The sequence below is a fragment of the Ascochyta rabiei genome, chromosome 16 (assembly GCF_004011695.2).
Source record: "Ascochyta rabiei chromosome 16, complete sequence".
Taxonomy (NCBI): Eukaryota; Fungi; Ascomycota; class Dothideomycetes; order Pleosporales; family Didymellaceae; genus Ascochyta; species Ascochyta rabiei.
Window position 1 is genome coordinate 1,181,262 of NC_082420.1, and position 16,248 is coordinate 1,197,509.

At 51.5% G+C, this 16,248-nt stretch overlaps 7 protein-coding genes across 7 annotated transcripts, besides 2 other annotated features; 3 read left to right on the plus strand and 4 right to left on the minus strand.

Annotated features, from left to right (window-relative positions):
- Positions 1–236: 236 nt before the first annotated feature.
- Positions 237–5,135, minus strand: EKO05_0009320 (Dicer-like protein 1; the record flags this gene model as incomplete). The annotated part of the gene is made up of 4 exons (XM_038941923.1): positions 237–1,455; positions 1,502–1,941; positions 1,990–4,539; positions 4,599–5,135. The coding sequence occupies 4 exons, from the start codon at positions 5,133–5,135 to the stop codon at positions 237–239; spliced, it is 4,746 nt and encodes a 1,581-aa protein (XP_038795916.1).
- Positions 266–317: a tandem repeat.
- Positions 4,560–4,584: a tandem repeat.
- Positions 5,136–5,597: 462 nt separating the features above from the next.
- Positions 5,598–6,782, plus strand: EKO05_0009321 (Type 2A phosphatase-associated protein 42; the record flags this gene model as incomplete). Its single annotated transcript, XM_038942086.1, has 3 exons — positions 5,598–5,812; positions 5,867–6,152; positions 6,213–6,782. The coding sequence occupies 3 exons, from the start codon at positions 5,598–5,600 to the stop codon at positions 6,780–6,782; spliced, it is 1,071 nt and encodes a 356-aa protein (XP_038795917.1).
- A 77-nt stretch (positions 6,783–6,859) lies between these two features.
- EKO05_0009322 (uncharacterized protein) lies at positions 6,860–7,769 on the minus strand (the record flags this gene model as incomplete). Its single annotated transcript, XM_038941992.1, has 3 exons — positions 6,860–7,496; positions 7,555–7,564; positions 7,637–7,769. The coding sequence occupies 3 exons, from the start codon at positions 7,767–7,769 to the stop codon at positions 6,860–6,862; spliced, it is 780 nt and encodes a 259-aa protein (XP_038795918.1).
- A 624-nt stretch (positions 7,770–8,393) lies between these two features.
- Positions 8,394–8,927, minus strand: EKO05_0009323 (uncharacterized protein; the record flags this gene model as incomplete). The annotated part of the gene is made up of 1 exon (XM_038946751.2): positions 8,394–8,927. One exon carries the CDS (start codon positions 8,925–8,927, stop codon positions 8,394–8,396), a length of 534 nt encoding a protein of 177 aa, XP_038795919.2.
- Positions 8,928–9,467: 540 nt separating this feature from the next.
- EKO05_0009324 (uncharacterized protein) lies at positions 9,468–10,067 on the minus strand (the record flags this gene model as incomplete). The annotated part of the gene is made up of 1 exon (XM_038946752.1): positions 9,468–10,067. The coding sequence occupies one exon, from the start codon at positions 10,065–10,067 to the stop codon at positions 9,468–9,470; it is 600 nt and encodes a 199-aa protein (XP_038795920.1).
- Positions 10,068–10,693: 626 nt separating this feature from the next.
- EKO05_0009325 (dolichyl-P-Man:Man(5)GlcNAc(2)-PP-dolichol alpha-1,3-mannosyltransferase) lies at positions 10,694–11,610 on the plus strand (the record flags this gene model as incomplete). The annotated part of the gene is made up of 2 exons (XM_038942169.1): positions 10,694–10,996; positions 11,062–11,610. 2 exons carry the CDS (start codon positions 10,694–10,696, stop codon positions 11,608–11,610), a joined length of 852 nt encoding a protein of 283 aa, XP_038795921.1.
- Positions 11,611–14,183: 2,573 nt separating this feature from the next.
- Positions 14,184–16,208, plus strand: EKO05_0009326 (RNA helicase; the record flags this gene model as incomplete). Its single annotated transcript, XM_038946753.1, has 1 exon — positions 14,184–16,208. The coding sequence occupies one exon, from the start codon at positions 14,184–14,186 to the stop codon at positions 16,206–16,208; it is 2,025 nt and encodes a 674-aa protein (XP_038795922.1).
- Positions 16,209–16,248: the final 40 nt, after the last annotated feature.

Consider the following 16,248-nt stretch of genomic DNA (forward strand, 5'->3'; position numbering starts at 1 on the left):
ATATCCGGGAAGATCGCCTTGCACAAACCCCCACAGCAAACATCTTTTACTTGTAGATATGAAGATCGAGCCTGACATGAATTTGCAATCGTCGTTATTTCATCGAGTACCTGGAAACCGAGATTTGCCTTGAGATCCACTCACTGGACAACTTGCTGCCAGAGCATCGGTCCACCCAAACAAAAGGGAACCGAGTCACCACACACTAGCTCCTGTCCGCACGCCTGAAGCCCGACTCAAATACTCAGCCCAATCCTCTCCTTCATCGCCCTCGCCTTCTCCCCAGTACCCGTTCCCTCGCCCTCGCCCTCGCCCTCATCCACACAATCACAGCCATACCTGCTGCGAAACTCGTACGGCGGCAGCCCGTCCAGCTTCTCGAGCGCCGCCTGACTGGCCCGGACGCGAGCATACCTGCCACTCTGGCCCAAGCTATGGAAAACAACTTTACTGTGAACCATAACCATAGCGGCGACCGCCTTACCTTTACCGGGGATGCAGGTTTCCGTTTCCAGCGCGGCCATGCGCCAGTCGCTGCAGCCGAAGACGACGGACAAGAGGCGGCCGAGGCGCGTGGTGGGGTGGTTGGACGCGAAGGTCTCGTAGGCTTGGAGCGTCATATCTTGGAAGAAGGGTAGGAGGTGGAGAGTGAAGAAGTGGCGGACGACGTTGAAGTTGAATTCGCTGTCGACGAAGAGGGCGGCGACGTAGGCTTCGATTACGTCGGCGAGGCATTTGGGGGGCTCTGAGACGCCGACCCAGTAGTCCACGGCGCCGGCGGCTTCGCGCTCGGCTTCTTCCACTTCGGTTACGTAGTCGCGGATCTGCGAGCTGAGGATGGCCGTGTTTTGGCGCATGTGCGTGTGCCAGCCTAGCTTCACGCATACGGCGCCGAGGAACTTGTTGCTGACCATGGGCGTCTTGTGTTCGGTGAGCCATTGGGGGTCCTTGTCCGGATATGCGTAGAAGAGGTGCATGATGAATGCCATGTCCAGTAGAGCATCGCCCAAGAACTCGAGACGCTGGTAGTTTGGTATCTGCTCCCACATAAAAGGTTGACTCGGGTGCACAAAGGCGGACCTCAGAAGGCGCGGGTACTTGAATTTGTATGGATGCTTGGCCTCGATCTTGCGTGCGAGGTCGAGCTGCGAGGCTGTCGACTCAGCGACTTGGTACTGGGGCTTTGTGTAAGCGGCGTAGTAGTCTGACCATTTTGATTGCGGGTGATCAGAGCTGTTGGCGAAGAGTTTGACGGCCTTGACAGTTTCATCCCAGTCAGATGGAGACCACTCGCCGTCATGGTGGTGCTGCATAAAAGTTGCACCGATGAAGGCTTCACAGACATCGGCGACTGACTTGTCACCAAGGTTGTGGGTAAGCTTGAGCCAGTCATCCTCGCTCTTATTTACACCTTTGCCTCGGATGAGTTTTAGTCCTTCTGGGTACCAGGTGCGACTACGTTATATTAGCCAAACAAGGACGTGTCTGAAAGGGTGCGTACCGTGAGAATGCTTCAGTCCGTATGTAGTTGTAGAGTTGCAAGCCACGCTCCTGGCCATCGGCGAATTTGAACCTCTTCTTCCCTACTGCTGTTTCCATGAGATTCTGGTTACAGAGCATAAGCATACGGCGAACATGGAATTCAAACTCATTCTCATCAGGTTGCAACACGAAGGTTGAGATAGATGTCGCCATCTTCAGGAAACAATCTCCCAAGAATTCAAGACGCTCATAGTTGGGGCCCATGCCGCTTCTGAAATTGATCTTCTCCTCACCATGTTCTTCTGAGTTGTCCGAATCCTTCGTCAAGGCTTCAAGAGCAAGGGCTGGACTAACATTCAGGTCGACGTGCTTGCAAGCATCTATTGCAATGAGATAGCTCTCGAACCGGTGGATGATAGCTGGGAGAATATAGCACATGACTATGAACGGGGTGGCAATCTACAAATAGTCAGCATGCTAGTTTTGAGTGAGGAACGGAACACACACATTCGATATGCGCATAGGCTCAGGACAGATGACGGTTTTTAGGCTGCCCAGAGCCTTGTACTCTTTATCCTCTACGCGAGCAAGATGGTTGCGCCGGAAAGGAATCTTCTCAACTTCAAGGACGGGTTGGTCCTGGTGCCACCTCATGATATCCCTACTCCTTTGCCATTTGCTGTCTGAGTAGTCGAGAATACTGTCCATGAACTTCTGGTTCTGTCGCGGGATGTGTGCTGGAACAGGATCCTGTGGTTTCAGGTGGGTTGCGATGCGATCAGAATAAAACCTGCGGCCACCATTCATAGGGTCCACGATGTACTTGTCCACGAGGTCATCGTCAGAGACTCCTGGAGTCCATTGCCAATTCGGCTGCTCAGACACCTTGCGCATCTGCGGCATGTCTATGATGTCCTCGAGAGCGAAGTCCTTCACACTTCGTGAAAGAAGAGGGACTACCCAATACGACATCTTCTGAACGTCATACTCGTACGTCTTATTGTAGACATCTTCATAAATGCGCAAAGTAAACTTAGTGAGGATCTCAAGCATGTCTCCTGTGATCTTGAGCGGCATGGTCAGTGACTGCGAAACAACATTGGACGCCCTGCCATCAGTAAGATAGACAGGAAATGGCGGCAGCTGAGAAAAAGCCATCCGGGTCAGAATTCCTAGTGGTTGGTGGCGCCGATCCAGACCTGCATCGACATCAATGATAGTAAGAAATAGCTTCTCGGGAGAATGACCACGGCCCTGCTTCCAGAACTCTGGCTTGATGATCATAGGATAGTTTCCCTTCCTCTTCTCGCTGACAGCAAGTAGTGCGTTCCTCATAGCCGGAAGGTTCTTGAGGGTTGTAGGAAGTAGATTAGAGTCTAAAAAGCCTTTTTTGTGAAGCTCAAGGCACATGGCAAATGCTGCAGAGCACTTGGCGATCGTCTTCTTGCTCTCAACTTTGCCTACCATCGAGGTTATGGGCGAACATTCAGGCAGTATAACCTCGCATCGATAGCCTGAATGATGCGGGTCACGAGGATCAATACTGACTTCAGCACCGATGACGTAAGTAGGCTGTAGGTGCGTCTCGTGGTTGGGAGTCGGTAGTGTCGCTACAAAATGGTTGAGTACTGACAAACTCGACCGGTAAGTAAGCTTCGCGCCCGAGACCGGATCGACAAAGCTTGGGTAAAGCCTTTCTTCGAACGCTGTCAAGTCGCCTGGATCATCCAAATTGTCAAGGAGACGATCTCGTGCGATGCCTCTGCAGAAATTTCTCATAACAGTCTCGTCCAACCTAACCTGCATAAGTCGCTCACGATGATCGTTGTTCCCTTGTTCGAGCATGTGCAGGTATTTGGAGTTTCGATGTCTTGCACGACCTCTCGATTGTACGTAAGCAATCATAGTCCGGTAGAGGTCGAAGCGGACGACCAGATTGCACTGTGGTATATCGAGGCCTTCTTCTGCAACTGATGTAGCAAACGTACAGTTGAGCTCTCCCCTCCTGAACTTCGAGACGGTCAGAATTTGGGCTCGCAAAGAGATATGATGCTCTCCGGCGCGAGAGTTAATACCAACCAATGTGTCGCAGCGGAGGTTGGGTCCACCGATGCTTTCGAAAATCAGCTTGAGAAGTCGGGCAGTCTGGCGCTGCTCGACAAACACAATACACCGTGGCTCATCGCTGCGTCCGTAGTACAAGCTGAGCCACTCGTGTAGCTTCATGACTTTGGAGCTCAGATCGACGTCATTGAGCTGAGGTGTGCCAAAGTCATGTCCTTGTACGAAGATTGCGGCATCTTTGAGCCGCTGGAGTTTAGTGTCAAGCTCTTCAACGTTAACACGTTCTCTGTTCAGCCTGTTGTACTGATATTCTTCGCGCTGTTGGAGTTTGCGAGCTTGTTCATCTGCAAACGCGTAAGACCAATACATGTCCGACGCCCACCTGCCAAGCTCAGAGCCAATGCGCTTAGATGTGACAAAGAACTTGTGAAAGGCTTTGACATTGCCGTACTGCGCTTTGATCTTGATGTGGAACGGTGTCTCGAACTCGCTGCGCAATTTATTGTAGAGTGCGACGTGTTCGCTTGGGCGACTGATGTTATTCGCGGCGAGCGTAGCCTCGCTGACTGTGACGATCTTGGAGCAGAGCAACTTTTCAAGGCTGGCTGCAGCTTCAACCACAACGCCGGGTTTGAGGCCTCCAACATCTACTGGCGATGCCGTCATGCCAAACAGTTGAGGCCGCTTCAAAGGATCAGTCTCTTGTAAGTAAAAGTCCTTCATGATTCGAGCATAGGGATGGTTGTCTTTGGCATGGTGCGCTTCGTCGAAGATAAGCAGGTTGATGCGAGCTGTGCTGATGAAAGAGTGCATCAAACACTGTGCAAGGACTTCAGCAGTGCATACGATGACCATGTTTTTAGCGAAGTACGCATCCCAAGTTAGCTTTCGCCATAGACTAGCACCCATGGCACCGCAGACTGGTTCAACACCTTGGTCTAGGCCACAGCGCAGGACGTTCGCTTGCTGGAAAACGAGATTGACCGAATCAACCTGCTCAGTTTTAGCGACATCAAGCAAGCAACCAAGCAACCAAGCTCTATTCAGCTTACGAGGAAGAAGGCAGTCTTGTGCACATTGCCTTTAGCCCGGCTTTCTAGCTCCTCGTCGAGAACATGCTTGAGCAGGAGTGTGGCAATGTGGGTTTTGCCAGATCCAGTATCCAGTACCGCAATCGTGTTTTCACTCTTGGCTCTCTGAAATAACTCAGTCTGATAGTCGCGCGGATTTGTGATCCGGACGGCAGTCTCTTGGTTTGCAAGAATGTCTCGGATGGAGAGCTGCTCCTCGTTTGCGACCTTCAAAGCGGCCTCTTCAACCTCTCGTTGCGTAGAATGAGAACTTATGTTGGCAGCAAAGGCTTTCAGGATGTCATTCTGTGCTCGTCGTCTCTCTGAGGTCGTCTTGGGACCGTGGGCATGGGAATGATCAGCGCCAATATCCGAGTCGTCATCGTCATCTCGTTCTCGCACTTGAAGCTCTTCGATGTTGCTCTGCTGGAGATGCCTGCTACCATCTTCTGAAACTGATATGCCATCGCAAGAATGGTATTCGAGTTCTTGCTCTTCCTCCACGTTGGCCCACCCCATCTTGGCCTGTGAGGATTGGGTTGTCAAGAAGAGGGAGAGTATACGAGTGAGATACAACGAAAGTGAATATAATTGACTGTCGGAGGGAAGAGTTCCATTCAATCTTCCGGGTTTGAAGGTGAGAGAAGGCTATTCATGTTTGCGCAGACGCGTCTCGCTTCTGGCAAGCAAGCAAACGGAGCAAGCGCTCGCCACCACATTCCGCAGAGGTGAGAAGGCGCGCTCCCATATTCTCTGTGCTTGCAGCCATAGCGAAAGATTACGCCTTTTCCGGCTCTCTCTACAAGACAAGCTGAGCTTCTGATTACTTGCTCATGAAAGTGTTGATGAACGTAGTGGGCGTATGGCGGGGCACGCGACTTGCGCGGGGCAGATGTTTGTCATCAACGCCAACTCACGTGGAGCTTGCAGCTTCCTCCAACACCTGTCACCTCAACTTTCGACAGCTAAACCAATCTCAACATGGCTAGCGAGGACCAAAGTATTCGCGGATTATTCGCGAAGGCCGAGCGCGCACGGCAGGAGCTGAGCGCCGCATACGAGCCGAATAGTCCTACATACCAAGAAAATCTCACCAACACCATTGCCACGTACATTCAATGTCTGAAGAAGGCCGAGGATTTCTCGTTATTCAGCCCTAACGAGACCCTTGAAGATATAACCTCGTCTGACATCCAGTATGTACATAATGCCAGTCTGTTCTCGTGCTTCCCGCTCACATCTATGCCTAGATACATGGCCATCAACTACCATCTGGCCGAACTCATCCAGAAGGTCTTCACCCCTGAGGTTTCAGCAAGAAAGGAGCATCTCATACAGGCAAGAGCACGATACGAGCGTTTCTTGAAGCTGCTTGATTCATACGACATGCTTGGCAAAGGCGACGTTAAACTCTTCGAGTCGTACAATGAAGACAAGCAGAATTTCTCCACAGTCAGCACAAAAGACGCTGCTGCAAGGAGAGATGTGAAGATTGCGAGGTTCAGGGAAGAGAAGGAATTGAAGCGGAAGCTCGAGGTTTGTACAAGAACATAAGAACACGCGCGGAAAGCTCGGTGCTAACATGTCTATGATTAGTACTTGCAACAAAACCCGAAGCTTGCAGAGCAGGACGACCAAGTTGTTCGAGACCTGAACTTGACCAACATTGCGTTTATGGTGCACCAGACATTCCAGTCGCTCGAGTCACTCGCTCAAGAGCTACACATCATCTCATTAGCACCACCTGCACTTCCATCGGGGCAGCATGCACGTCCACAAGACGGTCGTGAGGATGGAAGAGATAAGGATGGCTACTCAGAGCGTCTTGATGGTCAGGTCGGAGGCCTCCGCTATTCCGGGCCCATTCTTAGCAGCGACGGAAAACCCATGCGGCCTTTCACACTTCTGGACACCCGCCAGACTTTGAAGAAGAACGTGTTCCGACCTGATCACAGCTTGCCTACTATGACGATAGACGAATATCTTGAGGAGGAGAAGCGTCGCGGAGGCATCATCGAGGGTGGAGGCCCGCAGTCAGAAGTCCGACCTGAGCCTAACGAGGACGACTTCGACGCAGCTGATGCCGAGACAATGAAGGCACGCGCGTGGGACGAGTACGTCGAGGAGAATCCTAAGGGCTCCGGCAACACAATCAACAGAGGCTAGATGCAGTAAGACGTACGACTAGATACCCCAGCAAACAACAATCGACATTCAGTCGCTTTCCTTCAAACGCGTCCTATTTACAGTCGATACGGCGCTAGTACAGGCCATCTGGCCAGTGTTGACTCGTACAAGGCTTTGGATAAAACATTGTAGCCCTTCTTGTCAAGATGCAGGCCATCAGTGAAATAGCCCTCGCCAAAGTCTCTTGTCCCATATAGCCCCGAACCCGGCAGCCTATCTTCGTCGTAGACCTCCCCAACCTCCCGCAGCCTCGTCCTTACCAAATCGCCCCAGAAGTCTAACCCAAGCACCCGCTCCGTCTCGTCGTACTCTTTTGCGATCTGCACAATCCGCTCGGCATATCTCTTCTTACTCATGTACGTCCTATAGCCCTTTTGCTTCCTCTTCAATTCATTGCGTTCCCTAACCTCGTTGTCTCCAAAGTGTCTTATGCCTGGACTGGGAATATCGATGGGTGGCGGTGTAATCAGAACTATCTTTGTGTCGGACATAGCATCCTGCGTTAGGATCGTTTCAACGAAGAAGCGGATGTTGTCCTCAAAGATAGGAAGGGGGACATATTCGGTGCCGCCAACGAAGCATGCATCATTTGCGCCGAGAAAGATGGTAAAGAGGAGAGTTCGTGGTGCTTCGGGAGCTATGGCACGGGCGATTATGCGGTTGAAGTCCGAGAGCAGTCGCGTAGATGTGTAGCTGATCTTGTCAGGTTGTATGGTTCATGTACATGTGCTAGCACAGGACTCGGGCGTACCCTGCTTGACCTGTTCGTGTGTCAGCTTGACACATCTTCATGGCCATATTTGGATTTCAGTCCAATAAGCAGGTTTAGATACCTTGGTTCTGAATGCGAGCTTTCGAGTGGTACTTTTGCTCCAGCGCCCATCCAAAACCCTCATGGTGCTCGTCGAAGCTCCATTCGGTCAGAGAGTCGCCGAACAGAACAAATTCTGGAGTTTGTGTAGACATGGCAGCGATCTCACATCTATCAGATTGCGTTTGCTTACGCAGAGATAACAATTTGCTCGTGTGAAGTGTCAAGAAGGCTGAAAACCGGCAGCCTCAAGGCAACAGGACTAGCCCAATGGAGACACATAGGCGCGCTAGACGTGGGGTGTGCAGAAGCTCAGGTAGAGGGAACTGAACGGCAATCTTTACTTCCATTCATGTTACTAAATTTTTCGCTATGGGTCTTCTCAAGGAACCATAATCAAAGGCTTTTCTCTGTTCGTCAAATCTACCTTCCGTCTTCGAAGCCCGGAACAGGATGGATTTTGGTAGTGGCTGCGACCTTAATACCTAGGTAAATAGGATATTCGCGGACTGGAAGAAGACCTAAAGGCCTTCACAGTGAGAAAAAGCTTGGGATCTGTCTGAACTATTCGAAGTTACGTACATTGTACCTTTTAAACTGGCAACGACTTCTGCATAGCGTACCACATGATCATGACGCTGGTCCAATTGTGCACATGATTACGTCTTCATGCCAGCCATTCGAACCACACCTTTGCCGCAGACTTTGAAAGTAAAACATCTCCTCCAAGGACCTCGTTTCTTTCTTCGTGAGACGTTCGTCAAAGTCTACGCGAACATCTACGCGAAACTTATCAGGCCGCTCCAGGTACCTCTGAGCGCCTCCTGCAGCTCTTTCACCTGTGCCTCAAGTCGCTGCACCTTCACCACCAGCGTCTCCACATGCGAAACCAGCACCGAGTTCACACTGTCCGTGCTTTGCAGGTCGAAGGTCGTTTCGTTGAACCTCGCGTCCGGATCACCTTCCAGCGACGTAGTTTGAAAGAGCCGCCCCACCAGCGCAGTGTTCAGGGTACGCTCATGCCGGTGGAGAGAATCCAGGTCGTTGAGAATCCGGCGATCGTAGTTACGGCTGGTCTGAAGAGTGTTGATTTTAGTTTGTTCGGTCTTCTGGGAGGCTTCGGGATGGTTCATGCGCGCCATGATCGCAGTGTCGACGATTGCACCGAGTTTTGAGTCGACGCGCGCGCTGATCTCGCGGACTATGTATGCCTTGATTGTAGTGTTGTTGGGAAATGGCGCTGCGTTTGTCGAGTATGGCGCTTGTGCAGAGTGGTGCCCTAGATCGAGCATTTCCTGAACGTGCTGTTCCATAGTGTCTATTGTATTGAGGAGTGATGATCCAACCCAGCTTTCGGTCTTTTCAGCGGATTCACGTTCGTGATGATCTAGCTCCGTCTCATGTCTGGTCTTCGAAGAGGGTGTCTTTTTGAACCTGTGTTGTCCCTTGACTCGAGGCATTGCCATCAGTGAGAGACTACGGAGTAAACGAGGGTCAACCATGGAGCTGCGGTGTGTCGAGCCGAGCATAAACACGTGCAGGTGAGCTGTGGGTGATGCGTTGGTAGGGTCAAGGGAGGTCGGTGCTGGTGAATTAGTAGGCGACGTGACGGGAGTGCAGTGAAAGGGCGTATGGCTCACGTGAAGCCTTTTGATGACTGCTTCCACTTTGTGCCAAAGCTAACTATATCAATCATCTTCGCGGCTGAACTCTTGACATAAATCTTTACTTCTACTTGAAATACAAAACTCGGTATTTGCATGCCGCTCTCACGTCTAAGAGCTGAACAGGAATACCTGCGCATCTAGACTTGCTGCTTAACGGTTGAGTATCTTGACACGGCCCGACATGGTTCAAGGTATCAGTCCTTCAGTACCGACCTGATACCTCTCCAACGTCATCTCCCATTCACTTCCGTTGCCAATTTGAGGGTTATAGGGCGGCGTGCCTATCCTACTGCTTAGATACATCGGCCAGTGTTTAGCATAAAAGCCACAGATAGTCAGGTTTCCTTTCACCCTAAGCGCACCCAATGCCCTGACAAATGTCAAGCTCTTGCCCAAACCCGGCATGGTGGGTGCTGTTGACTCATGGTCCCAATCCCAGTAAACCTGCAGATCTTGGATGTTGGTCGCTTCCCGGCTCAATTTGTCGAATAGTTGACACCATGCGTGGGTTGTGGGTGCGTCGTCAGTCGCTGGGCAGTAAATGAAAAGTTCGGTAATGAGTGCTGCGTTGTTAGTGTTGATCCAGGTCAACAGTGCATCTGGATGTGAGACATTGACGGTGAGAGACGGCAGTAACCACTTTGGAGCATCGTTCAGAGTTGTCATAGCTTGGAGCAGAGGATCAGTTCCCTCTCCCCAGTGGACACCTTGGGATGCGTCAAAGAAAACACAAGGCTTGCTGTGCAGGCTTGTACCGGACTGGGAAGGACCTGGTACTGCGTTCATTGTGATTATCATGGCCTTGGTGCGTCGATGCGCTTCTCTTGTACGAGCCAGACGAAGCCGTTTGCTGGTCAGAGAGTGCGCATTGAGCGTGTGACATGATCATCTTCGGTCTGTGTGCCAGATCCTTTTCGGTCGGTGTGCTAGATCGCAGGACTTTAGCAGAGCTGCCTGATCCTGCGGTAAGTTTGATGCACACAATCAACATTCAAGCGGGCGTGCGCAATAGTATATGCAAGGTGATGCTCACAAATGGCTCTCAGCAGCCTCGTCGAGACCGGCTGGAGAAGATCACCGGAGAATAAGTGCAGTCCTATCATGGTCTCCAACTTTAGCGCGAAGTCCTCAGTATGGTTGAGTGTCCACGTTGGAGAGCAGGCTTGGAGGTGTGTGCTTCGGCGCCAGATCTGCACCCCGAACCACCTCGGAGGATCGGAATTCGACGCGTGGATCTGGCGTCATACGACTTTCACGACTTTCGTCAGTTGATATGCCCCCGTTATGACAGAACCTTTCCATATACAGTGCCGGGCCCCGAACCCATTAGCATTGTCTATACTGTCATTCCCTCTTCCATCTTGTGCGTGCATCGAGGCTTTTCCCCACACAGAACCGTCGAACACGCGGCTATGTCGAAGCTCTCCCCAGCCCTCAAGCAACTCATAAATGCGGCGCACTCGCGCCCGGGCCCAGTGCCTGCACCACCAAAGATCCAGTCGGTGTTCAAGAAGATCGAGCAAGAAGCTACAGACCGGCAATTGGGCCGCCCATCATGGCTGGCTGTTAGCACCGCTGCGACAATGACCATGAACTCGCCCGAGTCAATGGAAGCACTCTTCCATTCCACAACACAAGGCAAACCACAGGAGGAGAGTGTTCAGGTCGCAGAGTTCATGCGCGAGATTGGACTCAAGTGTATTGGATTCAATGGCGTAGGTCCCCTTCCAACAACACACTGTACCCTACCATCTCGGAACAACAGCTGACTGAAGCATAGATCCCGCGCACAATCAACATGCTCAACGCCTTCCGCGCCTCACTCCCCGGAGACGTCTACTCAAAACTGAATACAACACCCACACGCTACCCTGACGCATCAAACATCGAGCAAATCAACGCGCGCGGCCGCGGCCTGTGGGATAAGATCTACCGCCCCTTACATGAGAAGCTTGAGTCCAAGCTGGGAGAAGCGCATCCTGACCTACCCGTCTTCATCATCAACAACGAGTACGGCGGTCTGTTCACGGATCCGGAGCGCTCGACTGGCGCAACTGTGGGGCGCATCACAACGAGCTTGATTGCGATTACGTGTTTGCGTGCACAGCAGGGTGTTGGGCCACAGGTGCTGAGTCACGTCTATGGGTTGAGGAAAGCGTTGGGTGATGGGAGCTGGAAGGATGAGCCGGCTGCAGGGTCAGAGGAGGCAATCAAGTGGTTGTTGACCGACGAGGGGTGTACATGGGTGTTGGAGAAGACGGATCAGCTTGTTGAGGCACTTGGCGGCGCGCAAGGAAGCACGTTTGCACCAGTCAAGGCGAAGCTTTGAGTCGGAGTGCTGATAAGTAATAGTATTAGATAGTAACGCTGTGGATGCTAGCGTCTGTAAAAGCGGTAGAGTGAAGAATTGACATAAAGTCCTACATCCTACAGTGCGGCAATCAGGCTAGAAAGATTCCCGATAGTTGCTAGTCGATACATCACAGCACTTATAGTGACATGAACATAGTGAGCCGACATTATGTCGGCTTTGCAGTGCACAAATAGCATGCTCTTATTGTTGCACTCCCTTCGACAACTGTCTAAGAAAACAGCAGGTAGTCTTCCGCCGTGTTGCTTCGATTAGCACCGATCATGAACCCTCCAATATATCTGCCGAAATCTTCTCTGCCAGGGCGTCTTCAAGTTTCGGTTAGCGGTCATTCTCGAAGAAGATTCCATCTCATCCGTACTCCGAGTGTAGACTTACCAACAGTGCTCTGTGCATGTCCAGGCGGCAACAGCGAACGCCGACGCATCAACGACTCGTACATTTTGTACGCCAATAACCTTCGCGTGCGTATCAACAACAGCCATCGGGTTATCGACTCGACCCGTCCTGCATGTGCAAGACGCACGCCAGTTCTGGTGGCTTGAAGCCATGATGTATTCCAAAATAGCCTCGTCGCTGGTGACATTGGTGCCAGGCATCGACTCCTCAATCGCGACAGGTCGCTTAGCTTCCGCGTAGAAGAAAGATCTCGAGCGTTTGAAAGTCTGCACTGCGAGTTCTCGGTCGGTAGGATGGGATAGCTGGTTCGGGTTGACGAGAGGAAGATTGCGCGTCGAGCTCGATGTTATGTTCACGTATCCTCGCGACAGCGGCGTCACTGGGACCGTAACGATAGTTCTGAAACACTTTCCTGGGACGCTTCCAGACAGCGAAGCAGCAGTGATCTTGTTTCCAATCTGTCAAATAAATCAGCGAAATTCCTCCATCCAAGTTTGATAACTTTGAGGTCCTGCGTTGGTTTTCTTACTTCTGACCAATCCATCGCACTAACCTCCGCCTAATGCACATAGTCATTAGATGCATTCTGCGGAATGCCAAAATTATCTTCGGGGACATATCTGAACCGTGGCTGTGTCCAGGCTGGAGCTGGCACAGCAGCCAGTGCGTATAAAAGGCTTCGCTGCACGATTGGCTGCCTCCACGAATTAAGAGACAAAGTACCTCAGCGAGTCAGAATTAGGACCTACTTGTCTCAGTTATAATTACAGATGGCGCAGACAGCAATTATGGTCAATGTTGCTGTTAGCGCCTTTGCATTGACCAGTTGTCGTAGTCTCAAGTCTAAGGACTAGTACTTAGCTATGAAGCCTCTCATCGGCAAGGCTGCTGGACCACTGTAGCTATCGCGTGAAGTCTGCTTGCTAGGCAGTCCCTATTTCCTATAAGAGATAGGAGATGCGCCCACCTTATCTGCATCATTGTGTCTGTCAGCCACTCGACGCACTCAATAGAGTTCATGACCATCAGCGCGCTTGTCGAGTGGGGATGAACTCGCACCGACTCTCGATCGAAATCGGACCCCCGCGTCATTGCGGCGGAACGTTGGTTCCAGAGTTATCTTCGTTCCACCACATGCCCATGGGCACAACGTAACATGACAGCTTGCGTACAATGACACTGGCAGGGCTACTTTCAACAGCCATTGTCATATCCTTCTAGTGAAAGCCCGAAGCATCTGCTACTTGCAGCCGCCCATAAGCGTCCTGATGTGGAAAAAGTAGCCCTTACTGTAAAGCATATCTGTGCTACGTATCTTGCTTGAATCGTAATCATTTGTCGCCATAGCATCATTGTCCAGTGTACACGAGCCTCCGCGTGTTTTCGTCATGTTCCATCAATGAAAACGATTTGTACCCATTTCCTGGGTCGCATTGAGAGCAATGAAGTGGTATGTCTCTTTCCATACTTATTGTCGAGATCTAGCAAGATCTTTTCTGCTGTGGATCTAAGGAATAAGTTGCTCAAACGAGGATTTAGCTCGAGTTGATATGGCTCATGGAGGACCGACACACGAATAAGTCGACAAGCTTCTGGACATCGTTGCTGGTGGCTTTGCACGCATGGATGATAAGCTGAAGACAGTCCCAGCTCGAGAGATTACAACTTCTGGAGAAACCATAGACTCGAGCCAGGGTAGAGCTCTCCGTTGTCATGGCCAGCTTGGGCTAGTCGATCGTATGCACTATGTAGATTCTACTTAGCTGGATGTGAAGACTCTTCTTGATGTGGTGTACCGTGTTGGCCGATGCAATGCTCACGTTCTAACGAGGGTAGTAGCTTTAGCTGAGAGTGAGCATTTTGAATCAAATTGAGACGCGATGCAGGAAGGGCATTCATAGCCGGTAGCATAAGTTGTTCTCCCTCTTTACAATGTTTCCGGCGTTTACAGGTGGACTCGGCGTGGGTTGATCGTCATCCTGCGTGTTGGAAATATGTTGAGCTCGAGGTGCTACGACGACGTTAACTACAATATTGACGCTAAAGCTGACTAGCGTCTTCGCGCCCCAAATTGTGACCATTCATCGTACACAAAGCATCAAACCCAACTCCAACAAACCCACATCTCAACAATGGCTGAACAAGAAGAATTCAATCCACCAATCATTCCGGATCTTTACAAGCCCCCTGCTCTCCTCCCGATCGCCCAACTGAAAGATCAACTCCTCTACACAATCGAGACTCACCCTGTGACCATCATAGTCGGCGAAACCGGCAGCGGAAAGACTACCCAGATACCTCAGTACCTTCTCAATGCTGGATGGTGCGCCTCTGGATTTCAGATTGCTGTAACACAGCCGCGCAGGATAGCAGCTACCAGCGTAGCTGCGCGTGTCGCAGAAGAGCTAGAAACGCCATTGGGTCAGAAGGTCGGGTACTCGATACGCTTCGAGGATGTCACGAGCGCAGCTACGCAGGTTAAATTTGTGACTGATGGGCTGTTATTGCGGGAGATGCTCGTCGATCCATTGTTGAAGCGGTATTCAGTCATCATGGTTGATGAGGCACATGAGCGCAGCCTGAGTAGTGACGTGTTGCTGAGTCTGTTGAAGAAGGTTTTGAGGAAAAGAGAAGATCTGAGAGTTGTGGTGAGTAGTGCTACCTTGGAGGCCGAGCGATTTCTGGACTTCTTCAATCCGGATGAAGGCGAAAAGGTATGGGGAAAGAGCAGGGAAGAGTATGGGAGGATCGTAGGTATCCAGGGACGAACACATCCAGTTGAGGTGCAGTACTTGGCTGAACCCACCAACAACTACATCGATCAAGCCGTTGAGGCCATTATGGATATTCACGAGAACGAAGCGGACGGCGACATCCTAGTCTTCATGACTGGGAGAGAAGAAATTGACGATTCAATCGACATGATTAGCGACCGGGTCGCAGACCTGCCTTCTACAAAACAGAAACTCATGCCCCTCCCTCTTTACGCTGGTCTTCCAACAGAAGAGCAAATGTTCGTTTTCCAGAAAGCTCCCACCAACACCCGCAAAGTAATTCTCAGCACCAACATTGCTGAAGCCAGCGTAACCATCGAAGGCATTGTCTATGTCATAGACAGCGGCTACGTTAAACTACGCGCCTACGACGCTCGTCTCGGAATCGAAAACCTCAACGTCGTCCCTGTCTCGCGCGCCTCTGCTACCCAAAGGTCTGGCCGCGCAGGCCGCACACGTCCCGGCAAATGCTTTCGACTGTACACAGAACAAGCCTTCAAGAACCTTGAGGAGGCCACCTTCCCTGAGATCCAACGTTCAAATCTTGCACCTGTCCTTTTACAACTTCTTAATCTGGGCATCACAAACCTCATCCGCTTCGACTACCTCTCACCCCCACCTTCGGCACTCGTAACCCGCGCTCTCGACCTCTTATACTCCCTCGGCGCCCTCGACAACAACGCACGCCTGACAAAACCCTTGGGGGCACGCATGGCCGAACTGCCCCTGGAACCGATGCTGTCGCGCGCACTCCTCAACGCTGCAAGTCCCGACTTCAGCTGCCTCAGCGAGATGCTCAGCATCGCCGCGATGATGACCTTACAGGGCAACGCCTTCATCTCGCACAACGACAACAAGGCTCAGCTCGAGAAAGCCCGGCGCCGCTTTGCTGTCTCGGAAGGCGACCATCTGTCGCTGTACAATGTGTTCACAGCCTTCGTCCAGAACGGGCAGAACGTGCAATGGTGTCGTGAGAATTGTCTGAATCATAAGAGTTTGGTCAAGGCGGTTAGCGTGCGTAAGCAGCTAGCAGCGTATCTGGATCGGTTCGGTGTGAAGGAGAGCGCGCTGTCTGTGCCAGATGTACTGCGGGTTGGCGGCAGACCGTTGGCAGAACGAGTGAGGAGGTGTCTTGCGACGGGATTCTTTGCGCATGTGGCGAAAATGAAGAGTGATGGGAGTTTCTCGACAGTGGATGGGAAGACGACGCTGTGGGCGCATCCCAGTTCGGTGTTCTTCCATCGTAAGGCGGATTGGGTAATCTATACGGAGATTCTGTCGACGAGGGATAAAATTTACATTCGAGATTTGTCGACCGTGGATATGGACTGGTTGGCGGAATATGCGCCGGAGTACTACAAGGTCAAGGATGGACGAAGATGAGGGTTGGGACATTGCACCACGTAGGGGAATAGTGCATGGA